General features: G+C 42.0%; 1 protein-coding gene across 1 annotated transcript in view; it reads right to left on the bottom strand.

Annotated features, from left to right (window-relative positions):
* Positions 1-16,225, bottom strand: part of FAM228B (family with sequence similarity 228, member B) — a 52,323-nt gene that overhangs the window by 16,600 nt on the left and 19,498 nt on the right. The window contains 3 exon segments of the mRNA XM_011950867.1: positions 8,274-8,430; positions 8,525-8,612; positions 15,715-15,795. Of these exon segments, the coding sequence (XP_011806257.1) occupies positions 8,274-8,430; positions 8,525-8,612; positions 15,715-15,795 (326 nt within the window).

Raw genomic sequence — 16,225 nt, 5'->3', positions numbered from 1 at the left:
ACATGATCAGAGTTAACCCTATTATAAATAGACTCCTGGTTTGGGTGGAACCTATTTAATTACTAGAGCTAGGACTATGATGCTCAAAGCAGACAAAGAAAAAAAAGTAACAGCCATTTTTTCAGAATTCTGTCTTAAGGTTTATTTCTGTCTTATGTAACATTCACAATGCCATTTGTGGCCACTTTTTAAAAATAACAAATGAAATGATTTTAGTTCTGCTTCCATTTAGGATGTAGAAAGCATCCTAAAATAGAAATAATGATGTTCTAGAAATAATGGTGCTCTCACCCCAAAGTCAAAAAAGGCCAGATAATCTACAAAAACATAACTTTTATTGAGCCCATCAGATCTCAAGGCAAAGAAGTAAACTGAATTCCAAAGACAAGTACCTCCCACAAGAAGCAGGACAAAAAACCTGCTTCGCCTTTGGTAGAACGTGAGAGGAAAGGCTGGCTTCCTCTCTTTTTCTTCTCATGCTCTCATGCTCAGATAAAAAAAGAAAAAAATTGATGATTAGCTGGACTTTACTAAAATTTAAAATGTGTGCTCTGCAAAAGACACTGTTAAGAGAATGAAACGATAAGCCTTAAACTGGGAGAAATTATTTGCAAAATATATACCTGATAAGGGACTTACATTCAACATATACGAAGAATTCTTAACACTCAACAGTAAGAAAATAAACAACCCATTTAAAAATGATCAAATGATGTGAACAACAGAAACTTCACCAAAGAAGATACACAGATGGCAAATAAACATGTGAAAACAGTCTATGGCAAAGAAGCATATGAAAAGATGCTGGAGGTAGAGCAAGATAGTGGAATAGAAGCCCACACCCTTTATTCCCCGTACTGGAACCACAAATTTGAACATCTCTCTCCACACAGAAAAGCACCATCACAAAAACCAAAAATCAGGTGAGCAATCACAGTACCTTGTTTTAACTTCACATCACTCGAAGAGGCACTGAGGAGGGCAGGAGGGACAGTCTTGAATCACTGATGCCACCCCTCTCCTATTCCCCAGTCATAGCCGTGTGTACAGAGAGTTTGTGCATTTGGAGGGGGTGAGCCCAGTGACTAGGGGACTTATGTTGAATTTGGTTCTGCCCTGTCACAAGAGAGAATAAAGCCATGCTGGGCTCAGCCAGCACCCGCACAGGAAGCAAATATTTGGACCAGCCTTAGCCAGAGGGAAAGTGCCCAGCCCAGTGATTGGAACTTGAGTTTCTCCACAAGCCTCACCATTGTGGGCTGAAGTATCCTGGGCTCCTAGGTAAACTTGAAAGGCAGTCTAAGAACAAGGACTGTAATTCCTAGACAATTCCTCGTGTTGGGCTGAGCTCAGAGCCAGAAAACTAGGGTGGCACATGACCTAGGGAGACACCAGCTGGCCTGGCTAAGGGAGTGCCTGCACCATCCCTCCCCCAACCCCAAGCAGTGCAGCTTGCAGCAACTCCAAAGGTGACACCTTCGTTCTGCTTAAAGGGAGGAGAGGGAAGAGTAAAGAGGACCTTGTCCTGCACCTCGCATACCAGCTCAGCCACAGTAGGATAGAATAGCAGGCAGGGTCCTGCGGTCCCCATTCCTGGCCCTAGCTTTGGGATGACTTTTCTAGACACATCTTGGGCCAAATGGGAATCTGGTGCCTTGAAGGGAAGGACACAATCCTGGCAGGATTCATCGCCTGCTGACTACGGAGCCCTTGGGCCCTGAAAACCAGCAGCAGTGACACCCAGGGAGTACACCGGGGGCCCTGGACTCTGAGATGTGCTGGCTTCAGCAGTGACCCAGAACATTCCCAGCTGTGGTGGCTATGGTGAAAGATTCCTTCTGTTTGAGAAAAACAGAGGAAAGAGGAAAGGGAACTTGGTTTTGCACCTTAGGTACCAGCTCAGTCATAGTAGGATAGAGCAACAAGCAGGCTTTGTGGGTCCCTGAGTCTGGGCCTGGGCTCTTAGACAGCATTTCTGGACCTGTCCTCGACCAAATGGGAGTCCATTGCCCTGACGGTGAGTCCCAGGCCTGGCAGCATTCACCACAAGCTGAAGGAAGAGCTCTTGGGCTTTTTTAAACATCGGTGGTGGCCTGGCAGAATCCCCATAGACCAGTGGTGGCGGTGGCCACAGGGAGAGGATTCTCAGCATGTGGAAAGGGGAGGGAAGAGTGGGAAGGATTTTGTATTGTGGTGTGAATGCCAGCTTAGCTGTAGTAGAAAAGAACATCAGGTAAACTGCTGAGGTTTTTTTTACTTCAAGCCCTGGCTCCCAGACAGCATCTCTGGACACGCCCAGGACCTGGAGGAACTCACACCCTGAAGGGAAAGGCCTTGCGCAAGACCGGGTGCTGTACTGTCTTCAGGTCTGACCCAATGCAGCACCAGTAATGGTGGCCACAGGGGTGCTTGCATCAGGACACCCCCAGCTCCAGGTGGCTCAGCACAGAGAGAGAGACTGTTTGTTTGGGAGAAAGTGGGAGTAAATATCAGGAGTCTCTGCCTAGTAACCAGATAACTCTTCTGGAACTTGTCAAAGTCCACCAAGGCAATACCTCTATGAGTCTGCAAAAACCACAGTATTACTGGGCTTGGGGCCCAAATGACCTCAAACACCTGGAAAGCCTTCCCAAGAAAGACAAACCCAGGATGTAAAGACTACATTACCTAACTCTTCAATGTTCAGACACTGATGAATATCTGTAAGCATCAACACTATCCAGGAAAATATAGGCATACCAAATGAACTGAACAAGGCACTAGGGACAAATCCCAGCGAAAAAGAGATATATGACCTTTCAAACAGAGAATTCAAAATAGCTATTCTGAAGAAACTCAAAGAAATTCATGATAACGCAGAGAAGGAATTTAGAATTCTATCAGACAAATTAGATAGAATTATTTCAAGAAATTGAAATAATTACAAAGAATTGGCGAGGCACAGTGGTTCATGCCTGTAATCCCAGTACTTTGGGAGGCCAAGGTGGGCAGAGTACCTGAGATCAGGAGATTGAGACCAGCCTGGCCAACATGGTGAAACCCTGTCTCTACTAAAAATACAAAAATTAGCCAGGCATGGTGGCACACACCTGTAATCCCAGCTACTCAGGAGGCTGAGGCAGGAGAATTGCTTAAGTCTAGGAGATGGAGGTTGCAGTGAGCCAAGATCATGCCACTGCACTCCAGCCTGGCCGACAGAGTGAGACACTGTCTCAAAATAAATAAATAAATAAAAATAAAAATACAAAAATTAGCCAGGTGTAATGGTGCACGCCTGTAATACTAGCTAAGTCAGGGAACTGAGGCAGGAGAATTGCTTGAACCCAGGAGGCGGAGGTTGCAGTGAGCCGAGATTGCACCATTGCACTCTAGCCTGGGGGATAGAGCAAGACTCCATCAAAAAAAAAAAAAAAAAAAAAAATTGTCTGGGGCCACACAGAAACACATAAAATACACTAGCATTAATGATGGCTCATGAACTGAAAAAAAAAAAAAAAAAAACACCAAAAATTATAATGAGGCCAGGTGCAGTGGCTCATGCCTGTAATCCCAGAACTTTGGGAGGCTGAGGCGGGTGGATCACCTGCCGTCAAGAGTTTGAGACCAACCTGGCCAACATGGTGAAACCCCATCTCTACTAAAAATACAAAAAATTAGCGGGCGTGGTGGCGGGTGCCTGTAGTCCCAGTTACTCAGGAAGCTGAGGCACGAGAATCACTTGAACCCGAGAGACAGAGGTTGCAGTGAGCCGAGATTGCGCCACCACGCTCCACCCTAGGTGACAGAGCAAGACTCTGTCTCAAAAAAAACAAAAAAAAAAAACAAGCAGAAATTCTAGAGCTGAAAAATGCAACTGACATGCTGAAGAATACATCAGAATCTTTTAATAGCAGAATTGACCAAACAGAAAAAAGTATTAGTGAGCTTGGAGACAGGCTATTTGAAAACAGACATTCATGGAGACAAAAGAAAAAAAAATAAAAAACAATGAAGCACATCTGTAAGATCAGAAAATAGCCTCAAAAGTACAAATCTAAGAGTTACTGGTCTTACAGGGGAGATAGAGACAGAAGTAGAAAGTTTATTCAAAGGGATAATAACAGAAAACTTCCCAAGCCTAGAGAAAGATATCAACATTCAAGTAGAAGAAAGTTATAGAACACCAAGCAGATTTAACCAAAGGAAGACTACCTCTAGGCATTTAATAATCAAACTCCTAAAGATCAAGAATAAAGAAAGGATCCTAAAAGCATCAAGAGGAAAGAAACAAATAACATACAATAGAGCTCCACTATGTCTGGTGGTAGACTTTTCAGTGGAAACCTTACAGGCCAGGAGAGAGTGGCAGGACATATTTAAAGTGCTAACATGGCCAGACATGGTGGCTCACGCCTGTAATCTGAGGATTTGGAGAGGCTGAAGCAGATGGATCACTTGAGGTCAGGAGTTCAAGACCAGCCTGGCCAGTGTGGGGAAACTCCATCACTATTAAAAATACAAAAATTAGCTGGGTATGGTGGTGCACAGCTGTAATCCCAGCTACTCGGGAGGCTGAGGCACAAGAATCACTGGAACCTGGGAGGCAGAGGTTGCAGTCAGCTGAGATTATGCCACTGCACTCCAGCCTGGGTGACAGAGGGAGACTCTGTCTCTAAAATAAAATACAAAAGAAAAGAGAAGAAAGAAATAAAGTGCCGACTGAAACTTTTATCCTAGAATAGTATTATCCAGAAAAAGAAAAAAAAAAAATCCTTCAAGCATGAAAGAGAAACAAAGACCTTCCCAGACAAACCAAAGCTGAGGGATTTCATCAACACCAAACCTATCCTATATGAAATGCTAAAGGGAGTTCTTTAATGTGAAAGAAAGGGATGTTAATGAGCTGGAAGAAATCATCTCAAAATACAAAACTCACTGGTAATAGTAAGCACACAGAAAAGCACAGAATAATATAACACTGCAATGGTGGTGTGTAAACTACTCTTATCTTAAATAGAAAGACTAAATGATGAACCAATCAAAAATAATTACAACAACTTTTCAAAAAATAGTACAATAAGACACAAAGAGGAACAACAACAAGTTAAAAAGCAGGGACACAAAGTTAAAGTGTAAAGTTTTCACTAGTTTTCTTTTTGTGTGTTTGTATATGCAACCAGTCTTAAGTTGTCATCAGTTAAAAATAATGGGTTACAAGATAGCATATATAAGCCTCATGGTAACCACAAATCAAAAAACTAACAACAGACTTACAAAAAATAAAAAGAAAGAAAGCAGGCCAGGTGCGGTGGCTCACACTCCCAATGCACGCAGAAACCAATACTATGGCATTAGATTTTTGAGAGAAGAAAAGCCTTATTACAAATCAACCAACAAGCTGGGCGCAATGGCTCACACCTATAATCCCACACTTTGGGCGGCCAAAGTGGGTGGATCACCTGAGGTCAGGAGTTTGAGACCAGCCTGACCAATATGGTGAAACCCTGTCTCTACTAAAAATACAAAAATCAGCTGGGTGTGGTGGCATGTGCCTGTAGTCACAGCTACTCAAGAGGCTGAGACAGGAGAATTGCTTGAACCTGGGAGGTAGAGGCCACTGCACTCTGACCTGGGCGATAAAGCAAGACTGTGTCTCAGAAAAAGAAAAGAAAAAAAAAAAACTACAATGAGATATCATCTCATCCCAGTTAAAATGGCTTATATCCAAAAGTCAGGCAATAACAAACGCTGGCAAGGATGTAGAGAAAAGGGAATGCTTGTACTCTGTTGGTGGGAATGTAAATGGGTACAACTACTATGGAGAACAGTTTGGAGGAGTCTCAAAAAACTAAAAATAGACCTACCACATAATCCAGCAATCCCACTGTTGCATATATACTCAAAAGAAAGGAAATCAGTATATTGAAGAGATATCTGCACTCCCATGTTTGTTGCAGCACTGTTCACATTGGTCAAGATTTGGAAGCAACCTAAACGTCCATCAACAGATGAATGGATAAAGAAAATGTATTCACACACAATGGAGTAATATTCACCCATAAAAAAGAATGAGATCCTGTTATTAGCAACAATATGGATGGAACTGGAGGTTATCATGCTAAGTGAAATAAACCATGCACAGAAAGACAAATATCACATGTTATCACTTATTTGTGGGATCTAAAAATCAAAACAATTGAACTCATGGAGATGGAGAGCAGAAGGATGGTTACCAGACGCTGGGACCTACATTGGGAGGGTAAAGGGTAAGTAGAGATGGGGCTAATGGGGACAAAAAATAGCAAGAATGAGTAAGACCTCATATATGATAGCACAACAAGGGGACTATAGTCAGTAATACTTTAACGTACATTTTAAAATAACGAAAAGGGTATAACTGGATTCTTTGTAACATGACGAATAAATCATTGAGGGGATGGATACCTCATTTTACATTATGTGATTATTATAAATTGCATACCTGTATCAAAACATCTCATGGACCTCATAAATATATACACCTACTATGTACCTACAAACATTAAAATAAAAAAAAAAGATATCAAGACTCCTATTCCTATACTAAGCAGAAATCTGCTGTCATTGGAAGACAGACAGGAAACTGCCATTCAAGAACAACCACAGATACAAGGTCAAGTTTGGCTACCACAAGGATAAGGAAAAGGAACCACAGGAAAGTCCTGCTCCTGAGGCCTAAGCACACAGAGCTTGCCTAAAACTGAAGCTCCATGAGAAAAACATAGGATATTCCTCTGCCTCCACCAGGAGCCTTGCAATAAGCAACATGCAACAGCGGTACACTCCCGTGGGAGAGGCAAGAGCATGGAGAGAACACCCCTCCACTTCTATGATGCCAGCTTGCATGGATAGCTGAAAACTGAGGAAGGAGCAGAAACACTTGAGAAAATCCCTCTGGCACCCCACCCCCATTCTAAGCACAAGGAAAAGCAGCCCAGCCACTAGAGGTATTCAAGCCTGTGGTGCACTAAAGGTAACAATAGCAATAACAATACCCAAATCCAACTCAACTCCAACTAGATAAGGCTAATCCTCCACACTAATGCTTGACAGAAGAAGAGGCATATCCATTTCTAGACATAAATACTCCATGTACACTGTTCTTCTACATCAAATATCTGGCACTCAATAAAAAATTGCAAGACATGCACAAAAAGCAAGGGAAAACAAGCCACTGTCAAGCGATAAAGCAATCAAGAGAACTAGATTCATAATGTTGGAATTATCAGATAGGGAGTTTTAAATAATTAATATGGTAAAGAATCTAGTGGAAAAGGTGGACAATATGCATGAACAGATGAAGAATTTCAGAATAAATAAAAACTATCTAAAAATTCAAATAATGTGGCCGGGCGCGGTGGCTCAAGCCTGTAATCCCAGCACTTTGGGAGGCCGAGACGGGTGGATCACGAGGTCAGGAGATCGAAACCATCCTGGCTAACACAGTGAAACCCCGTCTCTACTAAAAAAAAATACAAAAAAACTAGCCGGGTGATGTGGCGGGCGCCTGTAGTCCCTGTTACTCGGGAGGCTGAGGCAGGAGAATGGCGTAAACCCGGGAGGCGGAGCTTGCAGTGAGCTGAGATCCAGCCACTGCACTCCAGCCCGGGCTACAGAGCGAGACTCTGTCTCAAAAAAAAAAAAAAAAAAAAATTCAAATAATGCTAGAAATTTGAAAATCATGATATCAAAGATGAAGAGTTCCTTTGATGGGCTCTTCAGCAGACAGGACACAGCTAAGGAAGAACAGTGAACTCAAAAACAAGTCAGAAATCATCCAACTGAAAAACAAATAAGGAAAAAAAGAGTGGAAAAACAGAACAGAGTAAGAGCTATGGCACTGTGAGACATCATCAAGTGATCTAATATACATATAATTGAAGTCTCAGAAGGAAGAAAAAAAGCAGAGAGAATAGGAAATAAGAAATATTTGAAGTGATAATGGTCTAGAATTTTCCCAAAATAATAAAAGATATAAAATCACACATATGAGAACCTCAGAGAACACTAAGATAGAAAGAAAAAAACAAATACAGACAAATCATAATCTAGCTAAGGAAAACCAAAGAGAAAGAGAAAATCTTGAAAGTACCCAAGAAAAAAGAAATATCACGTACGGAGAAACGAAGATAAGAATTATAGATTTTTTAAAAAATGAAAATTTTAAAAAATCATAACTATGAAAAATTTTACAACAGTCTCAAGAATTTTCAGAGTCCAAAAGGTTCTATAATTTCTAGTATATTAACCATTACCTTCTCCTTTTACAAAATTCACTTTCTATGTATCTTGTAGGCAGTTTCAGCCACTCATTTGGAGTCATAAAGTGCCTTGAATTAGAAATTTGTGGGAATCTGGAATGCAGCTGAGCCTTCTCAACTTCTTTGAATTCTTTTATTGAATATATTTTGCCTGCAGGAAGAATAAAAATCTAAATTAACATCCTTAAATGCAACTGCCATTGCTCTTGGGCTATGAAATCATATAACAATCAGGAACTAAGTACCAGTCTCACACTGAAGAAGAGTTCTTTTTTCATTATCCTTGTCATATTGTGCTTTTTTCAAAGGGTCACGAAATGGTGGGATGGTAACCTACAAGAGAGGCACTTGTGTAAGGACTGAGTTGCAAGTCTGAGTAGTAAACATTTTCAGTCTATTCGAAGCATCCACATATGGATGGCTCTTATGCCGGAAGGGTAAATAATATGGTATTTACAAGTAGCAGCTTACCATTATATTTGTTTAATATATTACAAAGAGATGGGGGTATATCAGTACCTCTCTTAAGGCCCTCCAGTCAAAGAGACAAAGTTAGCTCTTGTTTCAAAGTGTGGGTTCAATCTTCAAAAATTATTTTGTTGTTATCATATGTTCCCAAATTTAAAAAATTCCTTTCCCATGCACAAAAGAAAAAATATATCCATATATTCATCTTAATCCCTAACATTGATAATCAACACATAACTAACATTACTGAAAACTTAACCAAGTTATTCAAAATACAGATCATTTGTGAGCCAAGGTATGGAAGCACTGAATCTATGTTAATGGCCATAATTATCAACATCAAAATGACAGTTCTACATATGAAAACAGGATTCACAAACAACAACATTCACATTTAGGCCTAGTCAGGGAGATTCTACCATGAGCTTAAAAGGTCACCCATGTATCTTTCTCATGCTCATCAGGCTAGTTTTTCAGGGGTAGTTATAATACACATCATGACTATTAGAGTTAAAATAAACGGCGATCAGACTGCCCAGTATAAGTTTGCTTTTACAGAAGTTATGAAGAGTGCTACTCATAAAACATTAAGAAAATATTAACTTGCTGTAAAAAGGAACAAAAAAAAGGTGCTATCATTTTCAGGTATTTGTATGTGACATATTCACATATGAAGAGTAGATCAAATTTTAAATGACATTGGGCTCTGCTGCTGGAGTTATTGTGCTCCTCTGGAGGTGTCAGAGCCTTGCTTTTTCATGTTTCTTGTGTCCTTACATTGACATCTGTGCATCTGGGGTAATGGAGGCTTCTTCCTGCTTTCTGGATTTGCTTCCACAGGGAAGGACTTTTTCCTGGAGATGTGTCTATGGTGTTGGATGGGTAGGACACTTTGGCCTTGATCCTGGGTGCGTGCAGCAGTGTGGTCTCCATGATTTCTTTGGCTGCAAACAGCGTCAGTGGTGTCTGTGTCTTCCTCGGTGGCTTAGGGTACAGTTATTGGAGGATGTGGTGAGGCTTTGCTGGGGATGGGGACATTAGGCAGGCCAGTCCCCAGCCTCAGTAGAAGCAGTGGCAGGCTGAGGGTGCCTGTTCTTGGTTTTCAGAGCAGTATACACTGGTACTGGTGTTACAGGTTCAGGTGGGCCAGTTCTTGGGTCTCCAGGTGGCTTGCTTGGGTGCATGCAGTGGCCGTGGTGGGCCAGGTGGATGAGCAGGTTCTTGAACCCCTGGGCAGCAGTCATGGCATGGACAATGGTAGTAGCAGTGACGAGACAACCCTCTGTCTCCCAAGTGGTCTACACGGGTGTTGGCAGTGGCTGCAACAGGCTGCGTGGGCCAGTCTCCAGACCCGCAGTTGGTGTGTGCAGGAGGGTGCCAGCTGTGGTGGTAGCAGCAAGCTGGTGGGCTCTCGCCAACGGGAGTGGATGGGGCAGGGCAATCCCCCAGCCCCCTGCAGAGTACTCAGGTAGGGGTGCTGGTGGCTGTGCTGTGGCCATGCTGCTGCAGAGGGTGGGATTGCTTTCGGTGGCAGCAGGCATAGGCAGGCAGTTAGGGAGTGTATGTTGCAGCCTAGGTGATGCTGCAGGTGGGGCCTGTCCTCTGGGCACAAGAAAGTGAGCCATGGCCCCCGTGCTGAAGTCAGCAAGGTTGCTGCCAGCTGCTCACACCTCAGCCCTCTCCATCTGCAGGCATCCCCCATGTTAGTCTCAGGGCCAAGCAGGCTGCCTCACCTCCCTCTCCTTCCTCACCTTAGATGTTTCCTTGTCACTTCTCTGTGGAATTCCAGTGTTCCTCTTAGATGACATGTTCCAAGTACAATTTTCTACTCTCTATTTTGGTTCTTCTGTGGAGGAGGCAAGTGTCAGATGCCTCAAGCCAGTCCTCTTGAAGCTCTCCGACAGGGTCTCGCTCTGTCGCCCAGGCTAGAGTGCAGTGGCTCACTGCAGCTTCGACCTCCTAGGCTCAGGCCATCCTCCCACCTCCACCTCCCAAGTAGCTGGGACCACAGGTGTGCGCCACCATGTCCAGCTAATTTTTAAAATTTTTTGTAGAGACAGGGTCTGCCTATGTTGCCCAGGCTGGTCTTGAACTGCTGGGTTCAAGCCATGCTCCCACCTCAGCCTCTAAAGTGGTGGAAGTGGTGGTGGGATTACAGGCATGAGCCACCATGCCTGGACCAAATTTGAAGTTTTAAATTGAAGACAGAAATAAAGAAAAATCTAAAGTTTTATCAACAATTATAAGTCCGGAGACTCCTATCTCTACTGACAGCACATGTACATCATAAATGGAGGTATTATAACCCAGTGGTTCTGAAACTTTTTTTTTTTTTTTGAGACAGAGTCTCACTCTGCTGCCAGGCTAGAGTGCAGTGGCGTGATCTTGGCTCACTGCAACCTCCATCTCCTGGGTTCCAGTGATTCTCCTGCCTCAGCCTCCCAGGTAGCTGGGATTATAGGCGAGAGCCACTGCGCCTGGCTGAAACTATTCTATTTCAAAACGTTGTTGTTATATCCAAATAACGTTTGTGTATATGGCTTAGATCTATTGATATTTACTATATTGGAAAATAAAAAAGAAAAATTTAAATTGCTTATTAATTTTAAAATAATAATATGCCTATTGTTTAACGTATTTTTCTACAAAAAATAACTCTATTTCCCAAAATAAAACAAAAAATGAGAAGAGTAACATTGTTTTACATTTTTGTAAACTTCTTTATGTCTTGCTTAATAGAAGACAGGCGGATTCTCATATCTGCTTCTGCAAGCAATCTGTTGAGATTTGTTCAGTTGTCGTATATGAAGAAAATCCATATAGAGATATGTAGTTGAAAAAGCTAGGAGTATTTTAACAGCCTTTTAAGATCATTGTGGATATTTGTTTTTGATATTATACCCAAACTCAGTAAGAGATAGTTTCTTAAAGGTTAGTTACGATGTGGAATTTGAAACCATATCCATGAATTTTTCATACTCTTCTACTAAGTCCATTAGTCTATTTTGCACTTCGAATGAATCTTTTTTCAATGCATAATTTTGTAACATTTGGGGGGAAATTGGATCATGGAGTTATGCAAGATCTTCCAAATGTTTGTACATTTCATTACTTAATATCAAAGAATCACATTCATTAATATCATTACCAATTTCATCAGTAAAGTCTTTTGAGTATTGGGACACTGTCACACTTCTGATGGTGAATATGAGTGTTCCAAAATTCCAAATGTTTTGCTTGAAAGCTCACCTTTTAGGCCGGGCACGGTGGCTCAAGCCTGTAATCCCAGCACTTTGGGAGGCCGAGACGGGCGGATCACGAGGTCGGGAGATCGAGACCATCCTGGCTAACACGGTGAAACCCCGTCTCTACTAAAAAATACAAAAAATTAGCCGGGCGAGGTGGCGGGCGCCTGTAGTCCCAGCTACTCGGGAGGCTGAGGCAGGAGAATGGCGTAAACCCGGGAGGCGGAGCTTGCAGTGAGCTGAGATCCGGCCACTGCACTCCAGCCTGGGCGACAGAGTGAGACTCCGTCTCAAAAAAAAAAAAAAAAAGAAAGCTCACCTTTTATCATTGGCAACAAATATTGCCAGTAGTTTTTCTCAAAGTAACAGGCTGACTTCATTCATTTTCCAGAAAATATCTGTCAAATACCCAAGACTTACTAACCATAGTTTGCAAGTCATTCTTTCAAGTAAAAACGGTGTTTCACGAAAGAAATTTAAAAAGCAACCAGTTCAGCTCACAATTCAAGCAATCCTCCATATTTCAGTATGCAGCAGAAGTGCTCTTTGCATACTCCTATTTCATCACAAAAAATATCTAAAAGATGTGTACTGAAGGAGCAAGACTTAGTGAAGTTAATAATTTTTAAGTAGAGCTGCACAAAGTACATGCAAAGAAATGCTTAAGATCCATCTGAAGGAAAGGAATCAAGCCTCTATGTTCCTAAAGTCAGATCTGTCCCACTCCCAGGAAAGGAAGATAGACAGGGTCATTTGGGTTGGTATGAAGTCAGGTGTTCTGGGCCATCTCAAGCCCTACTGTTGAAAGAAGAGGCAGGATGAACCTTTCCTGTACTGGGAAAATTGAAAGGGGGAAAGGAGGTAACATTGGATATCTCCACTTGATAACCCAGAATTGAGAATAAGGACAAGCTTACAGACTCCACAGCAGCTCAGAAGCAGGGTCTGGGAGGTGCCAGGTCCATAAAGAGTACGGAGCAAGACACCAGGAGCCCAGCCTGTGGAGCCTACCCAAGACGCTCTCAGGTGGAGTCTCTGCCAGACATGGGTAAGGACCTGGATCTGAAGACATGGAACAGCAATGCTGGGTCTACAAATGGGGCCAGCACCTGAGCTACGGCATGTGACCATAAGGAATAACAACCATAGTACAATCTGGACCTGGGACCAGAGATGTGCCCCATCAAGAACTGGGAGGCTGCAGGACCATTTTGTAGGATGACACAAGCCCACAGCATGACGGTACAACTCGAGGTTGAATGCGTCAAAAAACAATTAATATTGGACTTCTCACTGATTTGCACACGTGAGGGCCAATACCAGTTCTAATAAAACCTCTCTAAAAAGGGTAAAAATTATCCCCTAAACACGATTTTAAAAAATAGTATCTAGGCCGGGCATGGTGGCTCACACCTATAATCCCAGCACTTTGGGAGGCCGACGCGGGAGGATCCCGAGGTCAGGAGTTCAAGACCAGCCTGACCAACATGGTGAAACCCCGTCTCTACTAAAAATACAAAAATTAGCCAGGCCTGGTGGTGTGCGCCTGTAATCCCAGTTACTCAGGAGGCTGAGGCAAGGGAATCGCTTGAACCCGGGAGGTGGAGGCTGCAGGAGCTGAGATTGCACCATTGCACTCCAGCCTGGGCAACAGAGTGAGACTCCATCTAAAAAAAAAAGAAAAAAAATGGTATCTATTTCATATGTGCAATAAACCTTTTAAAATAATTTGTGTCACTAAATTAACTTGAATGCAATGCAATTATATTTTTTCAGCCATAAAATTTTTCTTTTTTTTTTTTTTCCCAGACAGCATCTCACTCACTCTGCTGCCCAGGCTGGAGTGCAGTGGCGCTCAATCTTGACTTACTGCAGCCTCCACCTCCCGGGTTCATGTGATTCTCCTGCCTCAGCCTCCTGAGTAGCTGGGACTATAGGTGCATGCCACCACACCTAGCTACTTTTTGTATTTTTAGTAGAGACAGGATTTCACCATCTTGGCCAGGCTGGTCTTGAACTCCTGACCTCAGGTGATCCACCTGCCTCAGCCTCCCAAAGTGCTGGGATTCCAGGCATGAGCCACCACGCCCAGCTGTCATAAAATTTTTCTCGAGATCTATTGTACAACATGATGGCTATAGTTAATAACAAGGTATTGTATTCTTGAAAATTGCAGAGAGTATTTTATGTGTTCTCACTTAGAAAAAAGCCGGTGTTTGTGAGGCAATGTATGTTCATTGGTTTAGTCATTCCACAATGTACACATATTTCAAAACAACATTTTATACAAGATAAGGCCAGGCGCAGTGGCTCAAGCCTGTAATCCCAGCACTTTGGGAGGCCAAGGAGGACAAATCGCTTGAGGTCAGGAATTTGAGACCAGCCTGGCCAACATGGTGAAACCTCGTCTCTACTAAAAATACAAAAATTAGCTGGGCGTAATGGCTCATGCCTATAATCACAGTTACTCAGGAGGCTGAGGTGGGAGAATCTCTTGAACCCAGGAGGTGGAGGTTGCAATGAGCAGAGATCGCGCCACTGCACTCCAGCCTGGGTGACAGAGTGAGACTCTGTCTGAAAAAAACAAAACAAAACAAAACACCACATCTGTGCTCTGCTATTTACAGCTGGGTGACTTTGACAAGTGACCTGAGCCTCACTTGTCTCATCTGTGACTTAGCTCCTACAGTAGCAGCGAAGATGAAATAAATGTGAAAAAAACCCTAAGACTTGGTTAATCCTTCAGTGCAAGGTTAATTAATTCTGCTATTAGTAACAGAATACCATGCAATGAAGAAAATTATATATTTATATTTTGACAAAGAAGCAAATAATAAACTATTGAGGGAGGGGAAGCCCATTATAAAACCAAATGTAACTCCATTCTTATAAAATAAAAATGTGAATATATACACACATATAGAAAGAAATCTAGATAGATATACAGAAAACTGTTAATGAGTTAACATTATAATGCATTAATTCTGAGTAATGGAATTTTGGTTTTTTCTTTTCTTTTTTTTTTTTTTTTTGAGACGGAGTCTCAAAAACAGTGCTGGGATTACAGGCTTGAGCCACTGCACCTGGCGGTTTTTTATTTTCTTAATTTGAAAATCAATTTACTTATTTACCTATCATGAAAATGTGTTACTTTTGTAACAAATTTAAAAGTCTATGGAATTTTTAAACGCTACCTATTACCCAATCATTATCCAGTATTTTCCACTTTTTTTCTTTTTTTTTTTTGAGACGGAGTCTCGCTCTGTCACCCAGGTTGGAGTGCAGTGGCCAGATCTCAGCTCACTGCAAGCTCTGCCTCCCAGGTTCACGCCATTCTCCTGCCTCAGCCTCCCGAGTAGCTGGGACTACAGGCGCCCGCCACCTTGCCCGGCTAGTTTTTTGTAATTTTTAGTAGAGACGGGGTTTCACTGTGTTAGCCAGGATGGTATTGATCTCCTGACCTCATGATCCGCCCGTCTCGGCCTCCCAAAGTGCTGGGATTACAGGCTTGAGCCACCGCGCCCGGCCTATTTTCCACTTTTATGGAGATTTAATTTACTTTGGCCTTTGGCTTTTTGTTCCTTTCTAAGATCGGGCGATGGGAAACTATGCTTAAAATGTTACTCCACTTCTAGGGAGTCACTTAAGGACTGCTCATGTATTAGGGCTGCTCAAAACAACTAAAGACATAATACCAAAGTTAAAAAAGAAATCTACCCTACCTTCAGAAAATTGGGGTCCTTCTTGCTCATATAAAAGGGATCATACTCTTTTGGATCATAATGTTCTATAAATGCATTTCCCTATAGCAAGGAAATAAAACCACACACAAGAACAAGAGGTGCACAGTTAATTTTGAGCATATCAGGACTTGAGAGTCAAACACACAGTATCATTCTTATGCTTGAAAGCGGCATCAGTGACAAATGCAAAAAGAAAGAGAAGGCTACATTTGAAATTTAATGTATTCAACCAATAAGGTATAGTGAAGAAAGGAATCTACTTAAAACCTGTAAGATTTTAATAAAGAATTTTGGAACACTAAAAGATTTGGGAATTAGTTTTTAAATGCTTACTAGTCAAACATCTCAGATTTTTAAAAAATGCTAGAAGAACAGCTATATTTTAGAGCTTTGCAAATAATCAAGTTCCAGAACAAAAGAAAAATATGTCCTGAAACCAGAGTCCAAATTATTTATTTATTTATTTTGTAATTTTAATTTTTTTTTTTTT

The sequence above is a fragment of the Colobus angolensis genome, unplaced genomic scaffold (genome assembly GCF_000951035.1).
Source record: "Colobus angolensis palliatus isolate OR3802 unplaced genomic scaffold, Cang.pa_1.0 Scaffold109, whole genome shotgun sequence".
Taxonomy (NCBI): domain Eukaryota; kingdom Metazoa; phylum Chordata; class Mammalia; order Primates; family Cercopithecidae; genus Colobus; species Colobus angolensis.
This window is presented reverse-complemented; position numbering and strand designations above follow the sequence as displayed.